The following is a 22,068-nucleotide window of genomic DNA, read 5'->3' on the forward strand; positions in this document are numbered from 1 at the left end:
GCTTCCGCCGGTTCCCCGCCGCGAGATCCGTCGCCAGTGCGTTCACGCCGCAGGCTCATTGCCGGACTAGGACAGGGAGCCAACGTTTGCCGCATTGGAGTGTGGGAAAAAGAAGATAAGGGCCAAAGCTTCTCGATCCAGGCTTGCACGTTGCTCCAACGGTTTCCGGCAATGTTCGGAGAGCCGCCTGAGGGCGTGTGCGCCGAGTTCGTCATTTGTGAACGATGTTGGTCCACGACTGCTGAACCACAGACCTGGAGAAGTCAATGCCAATGACAAATCCCGCGTTGGTTGAGTAACAGAAGCATTTCTTTTTTTTTTCCTCCCCTATCTTCATGTAGGTTGTCGGTCCCTCGTGCGACTTGTCTGTTGACTGGAAACCCCTTGCAAGCAGAGCAAGGTGTACGCTGTCTGCCGGGTCAGATTGGTTGGATCACTGACTTTCTTGGCGTGTTGCGCCGTCTTTGGCGCTCCTGGAACAGGTCAGGTGCACGACGAGACGGCGGACGAATTATCCCTGCCCATTTCGCCGTCCAGCGTCTTACTACATGCCCGGGCAATGTGGCGGTGACATGACACTCGGCCGAGCCCGCTTCATCCCGTGGCGTTGCTGAACGTGTGTCTCTTGCATTCGTCAGAGTTGGTACGCATGTATCCAAGCCTTCTCGCACCGTCGCCAGAAAACGCCGGACGCCCATCAAGCGGTCTCGTGCGGAGTTCGGATGGCCACTTTGGCGCAGCGCTAGCGCGAGACCGCGACCCGAGCTGTCGGCGCATCTGGGGATTCCTTGCATCCGCATTGTCGGTGCATTACTAGCATCAGCATTACCAAGCCAAGCGTGTCCCATGCCCGCCATGCCAGCGGTCCTCCATCCCGGTCGCCCAGGTTGTCCAAGGCCTGGCTGGACGCACTCGACTCAAATCAGGCGTCGCGGCTGGCGAAACCAGATGCTGCACAACTCCACTATGCGGGCTCCGTGTAGAGTCAGTGCCTGGACCAATGTTGGACGTGCGTGGTCCAGCAGCATGATCGTCACGGCTGGCTCCGGTGCAATGTCGACTCGCAACGAGCCGTGCAGTGCCTCGTGCGCATGGTGGCAGTGATCAGGGCTGCTGTTGACTAACACGGGGACAACGTAGTCTCAAACGCCTCAAGGCACGTGCAAGAGACCCCGATCTGACTCGCCACGTAAGAGTCGTAGTTGCTCAAGGTTGCGAAGGAGACAAGAGAACCGTGTGCGCCTGTCTGTACGAAGTAGAGCTACAGTCTTCTCCGTTGGGGTGCCCATCTTTCGCGGTCGCGTCGAGGGTGCCGTGTCTCACCACAGCCGCCCGCACCGCAGGCCGCCGCAGCCGCACAGGTGAAGCAATGGCCTTGGTACATTGTACGAAGTACGACGAATGAGCACTCCGCAGTCTCGGACACTGGACAAGTAGGGCAAGGAATGCCTGGGGAACTCGCACCCACTCGGTGCTCCGAGATGACCGTCTGCACAATGGACGATTAGTGGGGTGTTTCGGCTGAGCAAATAACGAACGAACGTTGTACGCACATGTGCTGCCCACAAGACATTGCAACGGCCATGGCTGTGAAGCCAAATCGTGGGCCCGGGGGACCCAGTCCAGCAGCCACGTTAAGCGCCACCTGGGCGCCGGATCCACGCCACCCAGTCGTCGACTCGCCAGTTCCAACATCTAATTGCCTCGATGGCGCACGCGGCACGCTTCGCACCGTTCCCGCCCGGTCCGCCCTGGGGGTGGGAGCCCTTTTAGGCTGGGCCCTGACGTCGATGCGTACTGTCGGTTGTATGTAAGTGAGTACGTAGTACTACGTTTGTAGTTGTTGTAGAGCCGGTGATGGCCGGGCATGGGGAACTGTGCCGCAGCTGCGAGGCGGGCAACAGCGCAGGCGGAAGACGGTGGAGGAGGAATCCGTGCTGTGCCTGCGACATCGCCCTCGCACCGCCCGGCTGGATTCGTATCTTGTTCGTCCCCAGCTGCTGAGAACCTGGACTGGACTGCGCTCAGCGCGCATGGCTCGGTACTGGTGGGAAATGGTGGAGAGGGTATCTGGGCCCGGTGGCCCACCTTTTGGGCCGGGTGGGGGGCATTGCGCTTGGCCGATGGACGCTTGCACTTGGTGAGCATGGCGGGGGCGTGCCTGGGTGGGAGGTACCTTTTTAGTCCGGTACTAATGTACCTAAGGTACCTACGTACCTCTGTGTAAGCACCTTGCGCCTGGTACAGACTGCCCCAGAGAAGCTGGGTCCTGGCGGAGGGTGACGATGGGCGGTGACAATAGGTGATGATGATGATAATGATGATGAGCGGCGCCTCATGCATGATGCCGCCGTCACCGACATTGACTGAGTGACGACGGAGTTTGGCTCCAGGTACCCAACGTGCCGCAGGATAATCCTTGGAAAGTACTAAAGATGAACATAATAGGTACCGTACCTAGTAGGCATCTGATAAGCGATGGCGGCGTCCGCAGGCTTCCGGTTTCCATCTTGCCGCTGAGTGCGTACCTCTGTACGTATGTACAGTATGTTAGGTACTAGGTAGTATGTATGTACGTAAGTACGTACCTAGGTGTATCGCGCCCGGACTTGTCTCGGGCATAGCTGCCCCTCCAAGATGCCCGGCAGCGCAGCTCACCGCAGCGCAGCAGAGCACAAGAAGACGCAAGGCAAGAGCAACTGGACTGGACAGGGCAGGACTTGGCTGGGCAGCGGGGCATGGACGGCCAATTTCCAGGTACCATCCATGCCTGCGGTACCTAGTAAGTCACTTCCAAGGTAAAGCATTGCTAGGTTAGCACTCCTATTTCCGCAAGTACCCAAGGCTACCTAGGGAGGTCTCCTTTCGTCCTTCCCAGGTAGGTACTTACCCTAGGTACCTTGGGTTGCCAACAGCATCTGGAGGGCAGTCGCGGCCCAGCCAGTCGGTGTCCTGAAGCTTGGATGGCATCAATCGGGATGGACACCATCAGACCTCCATGATGGCTGCGGCCGACAGGCCAAGCTCCCGCTTGGCGACCCACCACCATCACGATGGCTGCAAGCTGGGGCTGGACTTGATGGAGACGGAACCGCTTGACGGAGGTTGCTCCTGCTGCTCCTGGTGGTGCTGCTGCTGCTGCTGCTTCGTCACCTTGCGACCCCTCAACTCTTCCGGAATCTCGTCGTCCAATTGTGAGCGGCCATACACACGAGACCCCCCGGCCTTTGCGCATCCGTGCACCCATCCTCACCCGCCATGCGCCGCCGCGTCTTTGCTTCTTTCTCTGGGCCCAGCGCCAGGACCCCCATCAAGGCCCCATCGCCAGCTCCAGATCTCCAGTGTCATGTGCGCTCGCGCCGCCGCCTGCTGCGTGCCCCCCCTCCCGCAGCCCCAGTGCCCTCGCAGCCACCAGATCAACTAACGGCCGCCAGACAAGGGGCCAAGGCCTGCCGACAGACGCCTTTTCGCCCACGACCTTGGCAGCCCATGGAAGCGGACCACGCAGTCGAGGGCAACTGAGATGCGCAACGCGCACAGCGCGAATGGCAGGGGATGGCGCGCACCGGGCATCATCTCGCCGCCGCCCTCGGTCGCGATGCCCTCGTCTTCTTCTTCGCAGCAGCTCCTCACTCGGCCAGTACTCCGTGCCTCGTACGGACCGTTGGACCGCGACAAGGACAGGGCGAGGCGGCTGGTAGCGGGGCATGAAGCATTGGATGAGAGCCGACGAGGCTTCACCCACACCAACCATGGATGCAGCAGGTTGGACCAGCACGGCGATTACAGACGGCTACTTGCAGCCCGAGGCCGGCACCCAGAATGGATTGCCGGTGCGTGGGAGGGGCGTGTGCAAGGGCCGGCACCTCCTCCACCAGCAGCAAGTCGCTTCTGTCACCTCTTCCCAAGGTACTTCGTCCTGCACAAAGGATGTGCTGCGCGCCTCGTCCATGAGAGGAGGCACTGGGCTCTGCAAACCCCGTGGGCAAGGCCGATCCATTCTTTCAGCACGGGCAGCGGGTGTGTCGCGGGTTGGCGTCGCTGGCGGCCCTCGTCCCACCCACACCCCCCTCCCCCGGCCCCAAGGCTGTCTGTCTGGAGCTCGAGCTCGCCCATGATCCTGGGCATTTGATGAGCCATCGTTGTGGGCGTCCACCCGCACGTCCCCCGGTTCGTCTTAGCCTGGCAAACTACTCTCTGCTCTGCTGGGGAGCGAGGGTCGGACTCCATGTCCGTGGCTCAGGACGCCAACCTTACCTCACCTCCAGCTCCTACTAGCAACAAGCAGCTCCTCGCCTTTGACCGTCTTTTTCTTCTCCTTCCTCGCGCGAGACCGGCAGACTCGCCACTCCTTGGACACTCCGTACCGCCGCGCGCGTCCTCCCACTGGCTGCGAATCTGACGCCTGTTTCTCGTCCGCACGCCGCCGCCAGCCTCACCAACATTTACAAGTACCAGACCGAGCGCAACTTGACCAGCGCGTCTTCCTCATTCTGCCTCACGCCGTGCTACATCAGCTCGTCCGTTGTACATCGCCCATCCTCCTTTCAGGTCCCCAGAGCTGCGCAGACGGGCCCATATACCTCCAGGACCCTCGAGGCGCCCTCGGCCGCGCCCTCAGCTGCTTCTTGGCGCGGGTACCCGCTGCTGTCTCTACTTGGACGCCTGGCCTCATCGACCGTGCTCGCACGTCCTCCACGCCAGGTAGGCAGGCAAGCCTGTCGTCAACCAGCTCCGTCGCCCCACTGTCCGCCTTGTCTGGGTTGCTGGATACGTTACCAGGTGGCTTTCGACGGAGACCTCGCCGGCGTGGTGCCGCTACCCATCTGCTGATCTTTGGCCCAGCCTCGCCGTCCCTCAGTGCTTGCGGGCTTGGTGGTGGTGACCCCCAGCTTCGGCTCCCTTCTCCCAGGTCCCATTCTGGGCCCTTTGGCCCAAATCTCCAACCATCCGCCGAGTGTTTTGCTTCGTTGCGGGCACGGCTCATGTCATCATAGCCTACCAATCGTGCAAGGCTCGCCTTCCCACCCCCATGTCTTCCGGCCCGGTTCCTGCACTCCATCCAAGGGTCCAATAGTCGACCTACCCTCGACCTTCCGAGCCTCACTCCCCGGGTGTCTGTTGTTTCGTCTTCAGCCCATGGTCGTCGCCCCTCCGTGGTCCCTGCTCTGCCTCTTACCTCGTTCCTGATTATGTGTCTGTGTTCCGTGGCGGTACAGCGAGCACACAAGCATGGATCCAGGACCTTCTGACGGAAAACGCCCTCGCCTCTCATCTTGGTCAGCTTCCACAGCGCAAACTTCTTCCCTCCCACATCCTCATGCTACTCAAACCTCTCAACGCCCACCACCCCTCCACTCGACTCCTCACCCACCTCAGCAACACCCACAGCATCAACAACACCACACGGCCGCAGGACAGTACAGTCAGGCATACCCTCCTCGAGCTGCTGAACATTCCTCTGCGCCGCCACCACCGCCGCCTCCCGCGGGCGTACACGGCCATGTTCAGCACCCGCAACACCATCAACACCAGCAGCATACTGACGTCGACCGCCGCCCATACGAACCGGACACTCTTGCACCTATGCAGGACCCCTACCGAACTCACCAGCAGCAACAGCAACCACCATCGCCCGTGCATGCTGCGTATCATACGTATCCCCCGCGCGAGTCGATTGTGAAGAGAGAGGTGGTAGAAGACCCTCGGCGGCCGAATTCAACCGGGCATGCGCCCGATAGCCTGCCACCTCAGCCTCACGCTGTGCCTGGCACGCAGGCTTCTGCGCCCCTCCAGCCGTCTACGTTCCCGTCAGATGGCCAACCTCGACACATGAGTTACGACAATGGCTCCTCGGTTCCCCCAACGCCGGGCGTATATCGTGCACCGACCTTCCCTCCACCTACGCCGTCGCAGCAACCTTATGACGCCCACGGCGCATATCCCGCAGAACCCTTCTATAGCGTATATTCGTCTGTGGCCTCGGCCAAGAAAAAGAATACGCGAGCGTCGCAGGTTTGGCACTCTATAAGCCTCTTTATTCCGCGCTCGTCTAACTCGTCGCCAGGCTTGTGATCAGTGCCGCCAACTCAAGGCAAAGTGCGATGAGACGAAGCCTTGCAAAACATGCAGAGACAAGGGTACTGAATGCAGATACCGAGACCCTGTCCCGAAGGCGTATGTATGCCCCGCATCAGCACCGTCGACGAAGAGCTTGACTAACACTCCGAGGTCCAGTACCGACAAGGCTCAGGCCGATCTTCTCGAAGGTATGGCGATCGTGCAGAATGCCGTGCATAACGCCCTGCAGGCGTTCGGCGAACGCATGACGAAGCTGGAGGACAAAGTTTCCCAAATCTACGATTGTCTTCACCTGAAACAGAGTCCGGCGACCGAAGAGGACGTCAAAACAATCAATCACGGGTCGCCTTTATTCGAGGAAAGGCGCGACAGCCATTACTCTGGGATCGACATACCGCGCGATCAGATCGTCACCCCTACAGAGCGTAACGCCATGCGCGAGGCGGCTGAGGAGGACAAGCTCGAAGATGAACCGGGTCCACCCGTTCTTCCCGGAGAACCAGCTATCCCGATGAATCACACAACGCTGGCCGGGCTCCTCTTGGACTGGGATCCCATCAAACACCTCACGAGACATCATGTGGAACGCGTCGGCATCCGTCATGTCGGCGAGTTTCCCATTAGTCAGGAGCAGAACCGGGGTCAGCTCATCGTCTACGGCCGCGGCGAGGCACCTCATCCGTCACACCAGCCAAGAGAGCTTCTGGATCACAGTCGGCTACCGGACGTGGCAGACGACTCTTCCGATATGGCATCGCCATCACCAGCAGCTGACTGGGGACATGTCAACGGCGGTCTCAGCCCGGGTGAGCAGGTGGACTATCGAGGCGGGGCACTTGCATTTGACGGCAATCCAGACTTTTCGGAGTCCAAGGTCTGGCCCTACGTGGAGAGCTTCAAGGAAAACATCCTTAATATGCATCCAATCATCCAGCCTAGGGTGCTACATGAATGGGTCGAGCACTTCCTAGATAGTTTGCCAAGGGTCCAACCCAAAACGTCAAAACCGCAGACCTCGCACAAGGCGTTTGCCGTTCGAGCCTCCATGGAGACCACAGGGTCGAAGCGCAAGCGATCTCCGGGGCCAGAATATGAGGGGTCCACGACGACAGGCCCGGTGAGGGCTGGGAAGCCAGACAGGACGATCAACACCGCCTTGGTCCTCACGATCTTGGCATTGGGGAAAATCTGTCTACACCGTGGTAACGTTCCAGACGCCGTCCATCACTCCGACCAAGTTCCGCACGGTAGCCCTTATAGCCGCAATGGGGTGCCGCCGTCACCAACGCAAGGCTCTCCCCCCAGTCATTCCACACACTCGCAATCCTCAGGCCTAGCATCACCTAAGGAGCCGGACCGCTTGCCTCCGAGTCGACGGTCGTCGATCCCCGGTCAAGGTGCGGTCCGCCAGGGTTATGATCTCAAGAAGAACTATGAAGTAATACCAGGCTTGGAGTACTTCGCCTTCGCCACCGACATCTTGGGAAACCACATGGGGGGTGTTACTAACATGAAGCACGTATATGCCAATATTTTCGCGGGTCTCTACTATGGCCAGCTCGCGCGTCCCATAGAGAGCTTTGCCTTCATTCATTCAGCTGGTTATAAGCTTCAGGTCCTGATGCGGCCGTAAGTTACGTTGGCAATAACGATCTGTCACTCTATGCTAATATACTCCGTAGGAGCCTGAGCAAATTAAGAGAGATGAAAAAGAAACAGAAGTTCATCACGGAAGTCAAGTACAATCAGCTTGCCTTGGCGTTTTGGACATGTCTGCAACTCGAAAGGTGCGTAGCTCACACTCTTTACGATGGTATGCTGACTTTCCATGTCTAGCGATATAATCGCAGAGCTCCCTCTGCCGCCCTCTGGGCTTCTCGCGTACGAGGAAGACATGCCGCATCCTAATCTGAGCCTTATTGATGGATTCGATACGCGCGTGCTCGATAGTTACCCAGGCCAGCTCTATCTAAGGACTCATCTCAATAGCATTCACCGAATGTTCTACGCCCCTAATGAGGACGCCGACTCAGGAAAGCTACAGACAGAGGCCAAGTTCAAAAACGTCTCTCTAGTAGCCGACTCAGTTTCGGGCATGAACTGGATCGCTCCCTGTTTCGCTTTCCGAGAGACTGACCCGCCGGCCGACGACGTACTGGGTGCTCGGCTGCGAGGCAAGTACTGGGGTGCCCAGGTCATCACGTATCGACCGTTCATCAGGATGATCTTGGAATTCAACTATTCGAGGGGACACCAGGGTGTTTCAAACACTCTTCCCGTGGCAGAGTTTCGAAAAGGCATCGTTCACCCAACGATTGCCCCGGATGCCAAATCGCCCAAGGACCTTGACGCGGAGCTGATCGGGTTGGCGATCAAGGGCATCAAGGCCCTTATTGAAAGCACAAGAGCATTCCATGGACTGGGGGACCAGCGCCCCATCATCACAAACGTCTTTGGCACGGCACATGCGTAAGTTCTTACCTCGGATTGTGAGGCATTGTTGCTGACAGCATTCAGCCAATGGGGTAATCTCGTAGTTCTTGCAGCAGCATACGTCGACCCCACACTACACGACAGCGTAGATGGGCAGCTGCTAAAGTCGCTTTTCGAAAAAACGATATCTTTTCTTAAGCAGTCCGCAACGGCAACGAGTGCACTTCGACTCGACATGCATATACTTGAAGGCCTGCAGCAGGATCTCTTCGTCCACTGCATACATGAGGCGAAGACGAACTCGAGCATCTCCAGCAGCGTCAGCTTGCAGACTCCGAAGATGTCTGCCACGGCAGCGCATTCTCTGCACCCGCAAGACCACCCGGCACATCTGCAAGCCGCGTCTCCCCATGGGCACGTGGGAGTCCCTCACGCGATATGATATAGGTGTCGCGTAGCGTTAGCTCTTCGACACGGAGATATGGCGTTACCGACGGGTGACTACAAGCTCGCCTCAATACAAACAGTGCCTTGTTGCTCACGACACCGAACGCCTTGTGCAACAAACCGCCACAAAAAGCGCCAGCGATGGCGTGCAACATGACCCGAACTGGGCCTACGGGCGGAATTATACGTTGACAAGGGTTGTGGCAGTTCAATCGACCCAGGTTCGAGGCATCACGGCAGAGAGTAATATGCAGACCTGGCCGAGCCCGAATCGGCACTTTGCCGCCTACTCGGGCCGTCTGCCGGGTTTGTCATTTCATTTTTATTTCAACACGGACAGGCTCGTTGCTCGACCCGAGGAGGGGTCTCGTGATGACGCCTGTTGCTTTATTCTCACGGTTTCTCTCGAGTTATACCCAGGCAGGAAGGGAGTGGAGGAAATACCAGAATCTACGTGGCAACAGGTCACCCTTTGCCCGAGGAAGCTGAATGATGGGCAGGTGATGTACAATCAGAATAAGTACAGGATGAGATTTGGGAAAGATGGGCCGCATAGACAACGTCGGAGCCTATATGTCTGACTTGAAGACGGTCGAACCGGTTTGGAATAAAAAGAAACACGGTGCCGGTTCGCACGCTGCATCTCGGATGTACTCGATTGGGAATGCCATGCTGTGCTGAAAGTACCTGTCTCTTGCAGGTGACGCCTCGACACACCGCGGTATGGGGCGTAGGGCACGAGAGCGAGGGAACGAGATGAGGGGAAACAGGAGTCTCCGTCGCCGCGGGCCAAGAATGGCGCCAGTGGCGAGAAACGAGGCATGGGGAGTGTGCATGGGACCTGAAGTTGAGCCGGGAGAAAGATCGAGGCCGTGGGGACCGGGGATTACCAGCAACGGCGCATGCCGCGGCGGACCACCGCGGGCTGACTGAAGGCCCCACGGCGACGGCGATGTGGAGAGGACTGGGGGGTTGAGACCCGTAGAAGGATACGGAGAGAACCCCCTCCCATGTGCGTGCGTGCGTGCGCGTCTCGGCACACACCTAGAATAGAGAAACGTAGAGAGATGCTGGCTCGCGCAGTGTGAGGGCGGTCCTGGGTGTACGAAGTATATACAAGAGTGTTTGTTGGCTGTGCGTACCTACGCATGTGTGCATGCGTGCATTGCAGAGGTGTTCGTACAAAAGCTGCAGCCCAGTGACGTTATGTACGTAGTGATGTGATTCCGTACGGCTATGTCCCAAGTCCGTATACGTATGTTTACTACATGCGGTGTTGCCGGCGTGTTACGTGCTGCCGCCGCATCATGTGTGTGTGTGCTGCGTGTGCGTGTGCTGCGTGTGCTGCGTGTGTGTCTGTGTGTCTTCCTTTGGTCCCTTGTTCCCTGTCTCTTTCTCTCCCTGTCTCTGTCTCTGTCTCTGTCTCTGTCTCTATCCGTCTGTCTCGTGTGTTTTTCGGCCTGCTTTCCGTATTTGTCCACCCTGCCTTTTTTTTCCTTTTTTCCCCTTTTGTGTTATACTCTCTCTCTCTTTCTGTGTCTACCCTTTTTTCCCCATTCGGGTCCGACGGGGTTTTTTTTTCTATTGACTCCTTTTGGGGTCGAACAAAGGTGAACCCCCCCTCCCCCCGCCCCCGGTCTGAGACGTCTCGCGTGATGATGAATGAGCCCTGTGCGTGTGGGGGGCGGCACGGGCGGGATGACGGATGGGGAAGGGGCGGGGGACGAGGGGGGCGTACGAAGGAAGTAACTTAGTAGCAGTACGAAGGAGTAACGGTAAGAGACAATGAGAGAAAGGAGAGGGACGGGGAAAGAAGCGAGAGACATGCACAGACTCTAAGAGAAAGAGAGTGGAAGAGAGAGGGTCAGCCAGAGAGAAACGACAAGGGTGAGCGAGAGAGAGAGCGAGAAAGAGGCCCTCGCCTTTTCTCTGCACACACCCCCTCCCCTCTATCAATCAATCAATCAATCAATCGAATCACCGGCCACCCCCTGTTATATCTGCTGGTGATGATCTGAGTCCGGGGGGAACACCGTCCCTCCCCAGCTGGGGAGCGCATACATACCTATTAGTACGTACCAACGAAACGGTGATGGCGGTGATTGCGCGGCGGAGCTGACCGGAACCAGAATAACGCGTGCGACAGAAACGGCTATGTGCTACATGTTGTGACATCGAGGACGCCGCAACGACGGCGACTGGTCACAAGGGGGAAGGGGAGGGAAATGTGGAATGCGTCCCGTAGGGAGAGGCAGAAAGAAGCCTGCCGTCTCAACGTGTTGTGCTCTATGGTATATAGACAGTGGGTGGTGCTGCTCGTGATGATTAAATCCACGGCGAGCAACAAGACAGAAAAGGGCAGAACGTGATTGTATAGCAGTAAAGACCTGTAACCCCTCAACGCCGGTGCCATGCAAGCAACCCTCGCCGCCCGTTGCCTCTCTTCCCCATCCGTCCGTCTGTCCATCCGCGCTCGTCGTTCCGTTCCCAATCATCGTAGTTCATGTGAGAGAGCAAGGTCCTGAAGAAAGCAAAAAAAGAGATAGAATAGTCGACGACCATGGCTCACGCGACACCGAGCATCAGACTCTCCAGCATGCCGCCCGTTTGGCACGCGACCTGGGCGCGCTCGACCTCGACCTTGACCCTCCGGTGCAGGGTGCGGAAGCCCTCGCGCAGCTCGGCCGAGGCGCCGACGTATTCGGCGTAGAGGTCGAGCAAGTGCAGGCCGGCCTCGACGCAGACGCTCACGTAGCGCGGGTCGCAGATGTGCGAGCACACCCATTTAATGACGGGCTCGACCGTCTGCTCGTCGCGGCCCTCGAGCGCATCGCGCATCGCGCCGCGATGGCGCAGCGCGAGCAGCACCTGCAGGGCGTTGAGGGACGAGTGATGCGGCGCCGACCTGTCTATGACCTGGTCGAGGGCGCGGGCGAAGTGGCCCGTCCGCAGGTCCTTATGCCAGGGGAGCTCCTTCTTGCGCGAGCTGCGGCTGTCGTTGGCGATGATCACGTCGGCACCCTCCCCGGCCAGGTCGAGGCGGCTGGCGGCCTCGATGCGGCGCTTGCGCTTCGACTTCTTGGCGTCGAAGGAGGCGATGTCGCCACCCAGTAGCGCAGCCATCTCCTTCTCGCGCGCCTTCTCTTTGGTCGCCTCGGCACCCGTCAGACGGGTGCGCACGCTCAGCACGCCCGACTGCATGCCGACGGCGAGGTGGCGGTCCGTCGACTCGCCAGCAGGATATTGTTGGGTGTCGGGGATGACCAGGACGGACAGAATGGGCGACTGATACTTTGTGCTATTGACAACGTTCCAGCCCGTCGTCTCAAAGACCTTGACGTGGCCCTCGAGGCCGCCGGTGACGAGGCGGCGGCCGCCCGAGGCGAGGCTCATGGACGTGACCGTCTTCTGGTGGTTGGAGATCATGTGCAGGGGCCGGGCGGCGACGAGGTCGAGCACGCTGACGTTGGAGCCGGCGGCGGCGAGCACGGTGGTGCCCGAGGGCATGGGTAGGACAGCCTCGACGGGGTCGGCGTGCTTGAAGGTCATGACGGCGGAGGTGCTCCCGATGCGCGGGTCCCACAGCTTGACGGTCGAGTCGTAGCTGCCCGAGACGACCATGTTTGCCGTGGTGCCGGGCATGAAGTCTGCGCAGCGGACATAGTCGCCGTGGCCGACAAAGGTCGTGGTCGGGCCGGCGGTGCTGGGCAGGTCCCAGAGGCGGACGGTGCGGTCGTCGGAGGCGCTGAGGAGCGTCGTCAGCTCCGTGGGCGACCACCTTGTCATCCAGACGGGCTGCTTGTGCTCGGTCCACGTCTTGAGGATGGCGCGCGAGTTGACGTCAAAGACCTGCATCTTGCCCGTGTCGTCTCCCGCCACCAGCACCCTGCCGTCGCGGCGCATCTCGCCGCTGCGCGCCACGTCGCCGAAGCGCGTAATGGTCTTGACCAGCTTCCGCGTCCGGCTCGAGAATATCTGCACGCGCGTGCCCGTCGTCATGGCGAAGGCATCGCTCGTGCACGAGATGTGCGTGACCGGGTAGCTCGTCGGCGACGGCACCAGCACTTGGTTCTTGAAGGTCCGCCAGTACCGCTGCTCTGCCGTCACGGGCGACGGGCCCGACGGCAGCTTGAGCTGCGGGAGCGGTCCCACGGGCGCTGCCATGTTCGCTACTGCTAGTGTTGCTGCTCGAGGGGTGTTGCTGTCGTGTGGGCGTCTGCGTGCTGGTTTGTATCGACGGCGACGACGACGATGGTAAGCAGCGACACTTCGAGGTGGTTGGACTTTTTTTTTCTTTCCTTGTCGATAAAAGATTCGATGCTGGCTGGGTCGCGGAAAACCCGCCGCGGGGCACCTGACACCTTGCCCGGAACGGACTAGCGTCAGCCCGGCACATGGACACTCGCTCGCATCCATCTCATCAAGTTTCGTGAAGCCTCAATTATCCACGATGTATATGATGCGGCTTCGTCAAATCACACATTTAAACGGACTTTTCTTCTTCCAAGCTTCCAGTTTGTTTCTCCCTTGCTCGATTTCAATGGTCGAGGCTCTTCCTTATGTCTGCGTACACACATGTTCAACATGATTCTAATGCCGTGGCCCCCAAACAGAAACGCCAGTGTGCCCAAACATGCAACGCCGAGATTGATGATGAAATGTACACGAAAACTTCCATTTCCTGCTCTCGTTCCTATTCTTCCTCCTATGCGCCCTCAATATCCACCCCTGCGCCGGGACCTTCCAGTGCCAATGTCGATTCTCTGCATCTCCTGCATCAGGGCTTGGTCGACGCCGCCGTTGGCGCCGCTCATCACCGGCAGCGGCACCTTGGCCGGAATCGGCGGCCCCGACGCGTAGTGAGGGTGGTGATTCTCGTTGGGGTAGTCGAAGGAGTGGCCGCGGCGAGGTCCCCTGCTAGGAGTGTACTGGCCCTGTCTATCTTGGTAGTTATCCGTCGAGACCGGAGCCAGAGGGCTCGACGTGGACGGCGACGGGCCCGGGCCTGCAGACCCGCGATAGGCCTTCTTCTGAAGCCGATTCCGGCCTCCGTTTGTAGGTGCTGGAGGTGCACGATGATCCTCGTTATAGCCATGAGACGGCGCGGGCAGTGCCGCCATCGACTGCGGCCTGGCGGCCACGCGGAGTGGCCGGCGACCACTCGGAGGCATTGGCTGAGCCCCTGCCGGCGACGGCCTCGATCGTGGCTCGGGAGACGGCTCCTTCGAGCCCTTGGGTTCGGGCTCCGGGGCCCAAGACTCCATGGGCAGGTGATCCGAAGGATCAATCTCGCGACCGTCGTGCGTGATGATTTTGTCGTCCGGATGTGCTCGACCGGTGCCATCGCCCGCGATATTCGATGATGATACACTGGGGTTCAGTGCGTCGTACGAATCAGGGCCAAACGGGATATCTGACGCCCTTCTAGTTTCTGACGGAGGCGGAGCCGGGCTGACCGACTTCCGTCGGATCGTGTGCTGGACATTGGGGTTGGGTGAGACTTCGCGTCTGCGGAGGACCATTTGTGTATCGTGGCTTCCCGAATAAGTCACTGCAGGCCGTTCGCTGTAGCCTTGCGTGGCGTATGCGTTGGGCGATGTCCCATAAGAAGGCGGTCCTTCGCTGTGGTGGCGCCCCCGAGTCGGCGTCGTCATTTGCGGAGGGTACCTGCTGTCCCGGCTGTCATATCGACGCTCCTCGTAGATATGTTCGGCAATCTCCTGGGACAGAACCGGATCCATGCCCGGCGACAAAGAGGAAGGCACATCCGGCGTTCCATAGCTCGGCGAATTTCTCGCGTGGCTTGGTTCGAACTCGCGACGCGGACTCGGGCGATATTGGCTGTTCTGCTGCGGGTATGTTGGGCTGTTGGAGTAGTCCCTAACCGACAAAGGGGACACCGAAGCTGGAGGCTCAGGATGCTCCTGGTACGAAGCCGAATGATAGTGGCCCGGAGGCTGGCTCTGGGGATACGACGACCCACCAGGAGATCGGCTCAGATTAAGGGGTCCAGGGGTCGGGTTTGTTTGAAACATCATCTCGTCATGCGAGTTCATCCTGTTTGCACCATGGTGCTTGTAGGGGTTTGCCAGAGGGCCTGGCGGGGATTCAGGGACGTCCTCGACCGTAGGCTGCATCGATCGATATTGCTGGTCGTATGGAGCATCATATGGGTGATATCTTGGCGATGAAGACTCGTACGGCGGGGTGTTCTGGGAATCTGGCTGGTTCGGTGACGGCATTGACGGCTCGTAAGGTCGAAATGTCGGACGACCGGGATACGACGGTGAGGAGTGTCTGTGAGCCTCGCTCTTGAGAACGTCCTGCCGCATCTGCATCGACGGCGTGGACTTTTGGGGCGAGGTGTCGTAGCCTCTGTGAGCCAGCTCCTGACCGCCACTGTTGTGCCTCGATCGATGGGCCGGCGGAGGGGGTGGTCGCCCATCTTCAAAGGGTGCGGGTTGCCTGGGGTCGTCTCCCGAGGGTAGCTCGTGATGCTCTGCGAGCGGCGAGGGTTGCCGCCTGGGCGATGGCTGGTCGTAGGGCGAGGCAGGCGTGCTCTGCCCATATCCCCGTTCCTCGATGGGACGAGGCGGCGTGTGACTATCGAGAGATGCTCGAGCCCGTGGCACTCGAGGTCCATCCACCCGGCCACTCGAATATCCCGACTGGGGTGAGGGCGAGTAATGGTCCGGATATGGTCGAGACGCAGGCGGGGGTGTGTTGTATTCCACTGCCTGCAGTGGGGACTGCGTCGGAACGAAGCCGGCGTGCGAAGCAGACTTGCCGTGCGAGCGAGGAGGCGTGTGGTGGTGGCTCTCGGCGGGCAACGGGGCGGACGCAGGTGGCGGGGGGGCCTCGCCCGTCACGGGATCGGAAGGCAACGGCCGCCGCTTGACGGGCGTGGTTTGCCTCGATGAGGCGGCCTCTTGCTCAGACGGCAGAGACTGGCGAGCTCTCACGGGTAGCTTCTCGGGCTTGGGCCTCGTGTCGTAGTATGTGATCTCGATCCGAATCTCGCCGGCATACTTGCCCCGATATGTCAGACTCTGCCACATATCGCTCTGGCCGCCGCCAGGGACAACGATGGCCTTGAGGTCAACCCAGGCCTCTCCTATCAAATCCGTCTTCTTGTCATCGTTGAACACGGATACCTTGAGCTGGTAGTAGTCGGGCGAGTCGTGAACGGTGAAGCGAAGTTCCTGGTCCCTGAAAGAGCGATGTCAGCTTGGGGGGAGTTGCTGGGGGCGGATCACGCGGGAACGGACCACTTGGGAGTCTGGCCACCGCGAATGTCCGTCGACGTCTTCTTTGCTTCCTTGCCGAGCCTGGCAGCGCAATATGGGTCTTGTTTGCCAATTGTCTTGCGGTTGGGTAGGTTCTTGGCGCGGTCGACAATGGCGACGAGGGTCCCGATGATGGGCCCGTCGACCGTCATGTCGGCGAAGATGCCGGCCGTGTGAGCGCCATTGAGCAGAGAGTACGTCTTTGACTTTGTCGACATGGCGCAGGCTTCGGGGAGGTCGTTGCGAGGGGAGCAACGACCGGCGGGAAGTCGATGTCGATGCTTTGTTTACATGGGCGGGTCGAACGGTGCGCTGAGGTCGATGGTGAAGGTGAGGGAATCTTATTCCCGACAGCGGCGGTTGGTGAAAAGAATGACAAGAGGCAGAATGAGAGCGAGAGAAGGTCGGAAACGGACAAGACAATGGCGTCGTGCGCCGTGCAAATCCGGGGCGAAGCGGAACAATGGGGGAGAGACTGGAATGCAAATGCAAGAAGGAGAGAGGCAGCTGCATGGCGGGTGACGCCTTGTTTTGCTTTCCGCCCACTCACGATTCGCCCAGCGTCGGCAGGCGGCTGGTGGTTGGGGGGGGGGGCGCCAGCTCCGCATGCGGGAGTGGGTGTTCCATCCATGGATCGATCCGCCGGCCACTAGCGCGCAGGGCTGCCCTGCGCTTGGGTGCTCTTGGTGCTGGAGGTACGAAGTACTACGAAGCACAGGCCACGGGGGCCCTGGGGCGTCCGCTGAAGGTGCCGCCCCGGGCTCCCCGCCGAACTGCGGTCGGGTCGGGTGGCTGGGCGGGCAGGGCAGCTTGAGCAACGGCCGCGCAGAAAAAACCGGGAGGTTGGCGGCCCTGCACCCCTGACACGGTGGGGCTTCAGGCAGCTTTCGGCCCCGTTGCTGCAAGGGGTCGGATTGACGTTCTCCAGGGCTCGACCTTACAGTGGATGAGTACTAACCTTGGCGGACTGATGCTCTGGGGGAGAGGGCGACTCGTCCTCAGCTAGCCCCGTGTGTTATTGGGTTGCCTCGGCAGCCTTCCATTACAAGCTGAAAAAACAGAGCACCCAACTAGGTTTTGGCTGCGACATAATAAGGTTCCAGCAATTTTACCTACTCTACTACTCGACATCCTCCCTGCGAGTTGGCCGACCTCTAGCACGGCGGCACGCACACGTACGTAGTAACTAACTTAGTATGAACACGGCTTCGTATTCCGTGCGACAACCCCCCCGCCGCTGCTCGATCGGCCGGCCCCCTCGTCTTACTTGCGGCCACAGCCCCCGGAAGGACGACGCTGTTGACGACGACTCCCCCCACCAAAGCCATGCGCTGACGTCGCGTCCACGCCGGCGCGGCACTCCATGCGAATGCACACGCGGGTCGACAAGCATATCCCTGATTCCATGCGGATCTTGGGCGTCCAACAAGCCAACGGCGGGACCAGGCCAGAAACATCTCCGATCGCTGTGCACCACCGTCTCGCCTTCCAAAGCGTGCTTGGCAGTGTGAGCCCGGGATGCAAGGCATTGATGGGAAAATCGGCCGCTTGGTCGCAATCGGCTCGGCAATCACCCATGGCAAGAATCGCGCCGGTCCACAACGGGCAGCAATGGCTCGAGAGAAACGGTCCGGAATCAAAGTGTCGCGGCGGGGTCGGCCAACGTGTCGGGGTCTAAGACACGATGCCCTTTTCCGTCGCCATGGGTGAATGTCTCGTCCGCGAAGACACAGTCAGGGTCCTGGCATCATTCCGGCATAGCACCAGCCAGACCAGCTGCCCAGTCTTGCCTGTGTCCGCGTCGGAGCTCCTTTGGCAGCATGAATGACCTCATAGCATGCCATCTGCCAAGCCCGCGCAATGGCTCGCCGGAACTGACCTGTGCGCAAGCCCTTGACAGAATGACGCAGATGGTTGCTTTAAAAGTATGGCTGGGAGTGGCCGCCACGAAAAATCACTTGCTCGCGCCGGGAGCCACGCCAGCTCACCTTGGTTGCTTCTTGTGATGCACAGCTGGCAGATCCAAAACGACGTGCTACTGCAGAGGGGCGAGAGAGAGCAGAGACCGGGGGAGAGGTCTATTATTGGAACTACCAGTCGCAGCTCTTGCCGAGCAACTCGGCCAGCTCCTCCAGATGCTTCTTGTCTAGCTCGTCGAAACCATTCAAGGCCGCGCAATCCACATCGATGATGGCCACCACCTTCTTCTTGCCGCTCCCGTCCGTGTCGGCCAGGATGGGCACGACAATCTCGCTCTTGCTGTCGCCGTCGCAGGCGATGTGGCCCGGGAACCGATCCACGTCGGCCACCAGTTGCGTCTGCCGCGTGGATGCCGCCGTGCCGCACACGCCGCGGCCAAAGTCGATTGTCTGGCAGGCGACTTTGCCCTGGAACGGGCCGAGAATGAGCTGTGGCTCCGAGGACGACTTGTCAAGAACGTAGAAGCCTGTCCGGGTCAGCCGTCTGGGGGGGGGGGGTGTGGACGGGGAAGGACTCCCGCATATGCACGCTCACCTGCCCAGTTCACCGCGTTACTCGGAGCCGGCAAGCTCTTGTAGGCGTGCCACAGTAATGAGGCGGCGTTGGCGAGGTTGCTGGATCACTAGGTGTCAGCCGTGTCGGAGCCATCATCGCTTGCGACGGTCGGATGGCTTACCAGACCTGCCCGTCCTGTTAGCCACGAGGTGAAGTATGAAGTAGCCGTCTTGTCTTGGTGTGTGCATTATGCTTGTACGAACCCAATTGCGCTGCCCTGTGCAGAGTCCCTCCGTCTGGAGCAGCACCTGCTCGTAGGCGTCGTCCTTGGTGACGTCGTCCGCAAAGTTGGACGCATCGGCGTGCACCTGTTGGGTGTCGGTCAGTAGGGCTCATCACCGAGATACCTTGTCCAGACCGAGACGCACCATGGTTGCGGCTGTGGATGCTTAACGTATTCCAAGGCGGTTTTCGATTGTGTTTCTTCTCTTCACCGTCTCATTCGTACCGGCCGGCGGTATTTCTTTGCCTCATAAAGTGAGTATCTGGGGCTCTCTTTGTTGAGACGATTTTTTCTCAAAGAGGTCAAAATGTTCTGGCGTATCGACGATTAGTCACCGCAATAAAGACGGTTGCTGCAAAGTCCACCTGCCCTGCCCCGGCATGGCGTGCTCTCTGTGTGTCACGCATTGCAGCAGCAGCAGCAGCAGCTCCATTCCATGCCTGGGTCCCGCTGCGTCACCTAAATAAATAAATTCGGGGACGGTGCAAACTCTCGGCAGTTCTTCTTCCTTGGCGAAATCAGACCTAGCCGACAGGGGAATGCAGACAGCAGGGACCTTCCAAATAGTATATAAAAGAGAATCCGGTAGGAATTCTGGACATGTCCACTCGCACGTTCTTTTTCGTTGAGAGCCCGACGTCGCATCGAGGCCCCAGGCGCTCGTCGCACCGATGGAAGCCACAGGAGGCGCAGGCGGGCCGCCTTGGTGCTGACCAATGACGCACGCGACTCGGAACAGCAGCTGTGGCAGCTCGCTGCCACTTTTTCCTCGACGGACCGCAACCTCCAAGGGCCGACCATCGTAGCATCGCACAACGAACCGGCCATGAGCTGCTCCCGCATAGTGTGGCGGCAACAATGCGCGCTTCACGGCCGCAACAATGGCCTCGTTCCGGGTCATCTGCTGTCCTCTCTCCAACCCCGTGCCGCCGCAGCTCCGAGGCGGCTCGCGCACAATGATGCGCGCAAATCGCCGCCCTCCCCATCGCGGCCGCCGCGATCCTCGAACCCGCTGCTCAACCCCCCCGCGTCGACGCGCCCCCCGCCTCTGATGGTCCCCGAGCGAAGCACGTCCGAGTCGACATTCCAGTACTTCTTCCAGCTGGGCAAGGGCTATTTGCGGTTCTACAAGGACGGGCTCAAGGGTGTGTGGACGAACCGCCACCTGCTCCGCGAGAAGCTCGCGCGCACGCCGACCGACGACCGCCCGTCCATCTGGCGGCCGTCGTACGTGCCCAAGACGTTCTCGCGCGCCGACTGGGTCCTTCTATGGCGCGTACGGCACGATCTGCTGCGTCTGCCGCTCTTTGGGCTCATGCTCGTCGTCATCGGCGAGTTCACGGCCCTCGTCGTCGTCTACGTCGACGGCGTCGTCCCCTACACGTGCCGCATCCCCAAGCAGATCGCCAAGGGGCTGCAAAAGGCCGAGGACCGCCGCCGTGTCGCCTTTGACGAGCTCGAGGCGCGGTTCCCGCACGGCGTGCTGAGCCCGCGGGTGACGCCCGGCGTGGCGCGCAGTCACGTCCTCCGCAGCCTGCACCTCGCGGGCACCATGTGGGATAAGCTGGGCTTTATGCCCCCGGGGATGTGGCAAGTCAAGGGCCGCTTGCGGATGGCGTTCCTCGAGGGCGACGACCGCAACCTCATTGAGGATGGCGGGCCGTCGCAGTTGGTGCCCGAGGAGCTGAGGATCGCGTGCGCGGAGCGAGGCATCGACGTCGTGGGCAAGAGCGAAACGGAGTTGAGGGGCATGCTGGGCGACTGGCTCCGGCTGACAGCTGCCGAGGATATCACAGAGCGGCGGCGGCGCATAGCCACGCTGCTGTTGACAAGGTACGTCTTCTGAATCCCGTGTCCGTAGCCGGCTCAGAGAAGCGTGCAGATATTGGGCTAACGTTTTTGTGTGATGCCTTCCTGTAGGTCGGAGCACTGGCCGCAGCAGCGTGACTTTGCGGTTCCCGACTGGGAGCTGTAGAGAAGGCTGGGCCGCGCCGGATTTGGCGTGCAGCCGTCCAGTATGCTGTGCCGATTGGCGTGTGGGACGCGAGGTCAGAGCTCTAACGCGGGGGGGCAGTCGAGTATCACCGCCGGCCGGCGTGCAGGTCAGAGGCATCGGCGCACGAATGCCGTGAGGCACTGGTGGAAGGAGGCATTGCAAATGTACCAACAGAAATATGTATCACCCATCATCATCATCATCATCTCCGGAGAGGTCTTTAGACTACAGGAATAGACTTCAAGTATTATCGGCCCCGTGGTGTTCTTGATGGAAGACGCCAGATCGTCGAAACATGTTGACTCTTGCGTCAAAGCCGTGGCCCTGTTGAGATATCTACCTATGCACAGAACAGCCGCTGACAGGACCTGTCTCCAGTATTCCCTTGGGGGGGCGACTACCATGAATAACCCGCCCTGATTTGGGCTCACAGAAAAGGGCAAGTTGTCGGCAGACATAGTACTATGTAAGTACGTACGTGAGCAGATACCTACCGGTCACCTTACCACCTTATTTTTACATGCTTACCTAGCGTTGGGACGGAGCGTGCCTTCGGTCTAACCAGATGCTCCGTCCGGCGTGGCTGCCGGCGAAATGCGACTGGGCGGGGGCGCCGGGTTTGGGGGGCGCCAAAGGATGTTGCCGAAAGCCAGCCCAGGACAACCGAGACTCATCTGGCGGGCTACCCGACCTAAGCATAAGTACTAAGGTACCTTCAGGTTAGTAGTACAGTACCTTATAGTCGGGAGTACTCCATCCAAGAGGTAAGGTACCTACTCCGTGCCACTCCTCCGGGGGGTTGCTCGCTACACCTCGAAACACTTCTCCAAAAGAGCAGAAGCGTCGCGTGGACGGACTCCCTCCATCTTCCTACGGCGCAGGTGCAGGTGTGAGGAGGAAATTGGGGGATGGATGGAAAGATTTAGTGGGGTCACTCCATCTCGGAGGTTCCAGGTTGGAGACGCACGGGATTGACGCTCCTTCCCCCAGGCACTCCGATTACTGTTCCTACAGGCCGCCGCCGCGCCTTGACGGCCCCAGGGTGTCGCTGCTGCTTGCTGGTGGTA

At 59.8% G+C, this 22,068-nt stretch overlaps 5 protein-coding genes across 6 annotated transcripts; 2 read left to right on the forward strand and 3 right to left on the reverse strand.

Annotated features, from left to right (window-relative positions):
* Positions 1–4,079: 4,079 nt before the first annotated feature.
* JDV02_006714 (uncharacterized protein) lies at positions 4,080–9,913 on the forward strand. 2 transcript variants are annotated; one of them, XM_047988131.1, is made up of 6 exons: positions 4,080–6,015; positions 6,068–6,177; positions 6,238–7,710; positions 7,764–7,868; positions 7,918–8,550; positions 8,599–9,913. In XM_047988131.1, exons 1-6 carry the CDS (start codon positions 5,233–5,235, stop codon positions 8,954–8,956), a joined length of 3,462 nt encoding a protein of 1,153 aa, XP_047844123.1. In that variant the 5' UTR covers positions 4,080–5,232; the 3' UTR covers positions 8,957–9,913. The 2 variants fall into 2 exon arrangements, with proteins under 2 accessions (XP_047844123.1, XP_047844124.1); XM_047988132.1 differs by having other exon boundaries at positions 6,238–7,868.
* Positions 9,914–11,202: 1,289 nt separating this feature from the next.
* On the reverse strand, positions 11,203–13,253 carry utp15 (U3 small nucleolar RNA-associated protein 15). Its single transcript, XM_047988133.1, has one exon. It carries the CDS (start codon positions 13,123–13,125, stop codon positions 11,527–11,529), a length of 1,599 nt encoding a protein of 532 aa, XP_047844125.1. The 5' UTR covers positions 13,126–13,253; the 3' UTR covers positions 11,203–11,526.
* A 154-nt stretch (positions 13,254–13,407) lies between these two features.
* Positions 13,408–16,808, reverse strand: JDV02_006716 (uncharacterized protein). The gene is made up of 2 exons (XM_047988134.1): positions 16,230–16,808; positions 13,408–16,170 (listed from the first exon to the last, which is right to left on the reverse strand). The coding sequence occupies exons 1-2, from the start codon at positions 16,463–16,465 to the stop codon at positions 13,677–13,679; spliced, it is 2,730 nt and encodes a 909-aa protein (XP_047844126.1). The 5' UTR covers positions 16,466–16,808; the 3' UTR covers positions 13,408–13,676.
* A 1,529-nt stretch (positions 16,809–18,337) lies between these two features.
* JDV02_006717 (L-methionine (R)-S-oxide reductase) lies at positions 18,338–19,153 on the reverse strand (the record flags this gene model as incomplete). The annotated part of the gene is made up of 5 exons (XM_047988135.1): positions 18,338–18,693; positions 18,762–18,841; positions 18,904–18,917; positions 18,986–19,090; positions 19,151–19,153. 5 exons carry the CDS (start codon positions 19,151–19,153, stop codon positions 18,338–18,340), a joined length of 558 nt encoding a protein of 185 aa, XP_047844127.1.
* Positions 19,154–19,619: 466 nt separating this feature from the next.
* On the forward strand, positions 19,620–21,255 carry JDV02_006718 (uncharacterized protein). Its single transcript, XM_047988136.1, has 2 exons — positions 19,620–20,838; positions 20,926–21,255. Exons 1-2 carry the CDS (start codon positions 19,832–19,834, stop codon positions 20,978–20,980), a joined length of 1,062 nt encoding a protein of 353 aa, XP_047844128.1. The 5' UTR covers positions 19,620–19,831; the 3' UTR covers positions 20,981–21,255.
* Positions 21,256–22,068: the final 813 nt, after the last annotated feature.

This window comes from Purpureocillium takamizusanense, chromosome 6 (genome assembly GCF_022605165.1).
Source record: "Purpureocillium takamizusanense chromosome 6, complete sequence".
Taxonomy (NCBI): domain Eukaryota; kingdom Fungi; phylum Ascomycota; class Sordariomycetes; order Hypocreales; family Ophiocordycipitaceae; genus Purpureocillium; species Purpureocillium takamizusanense.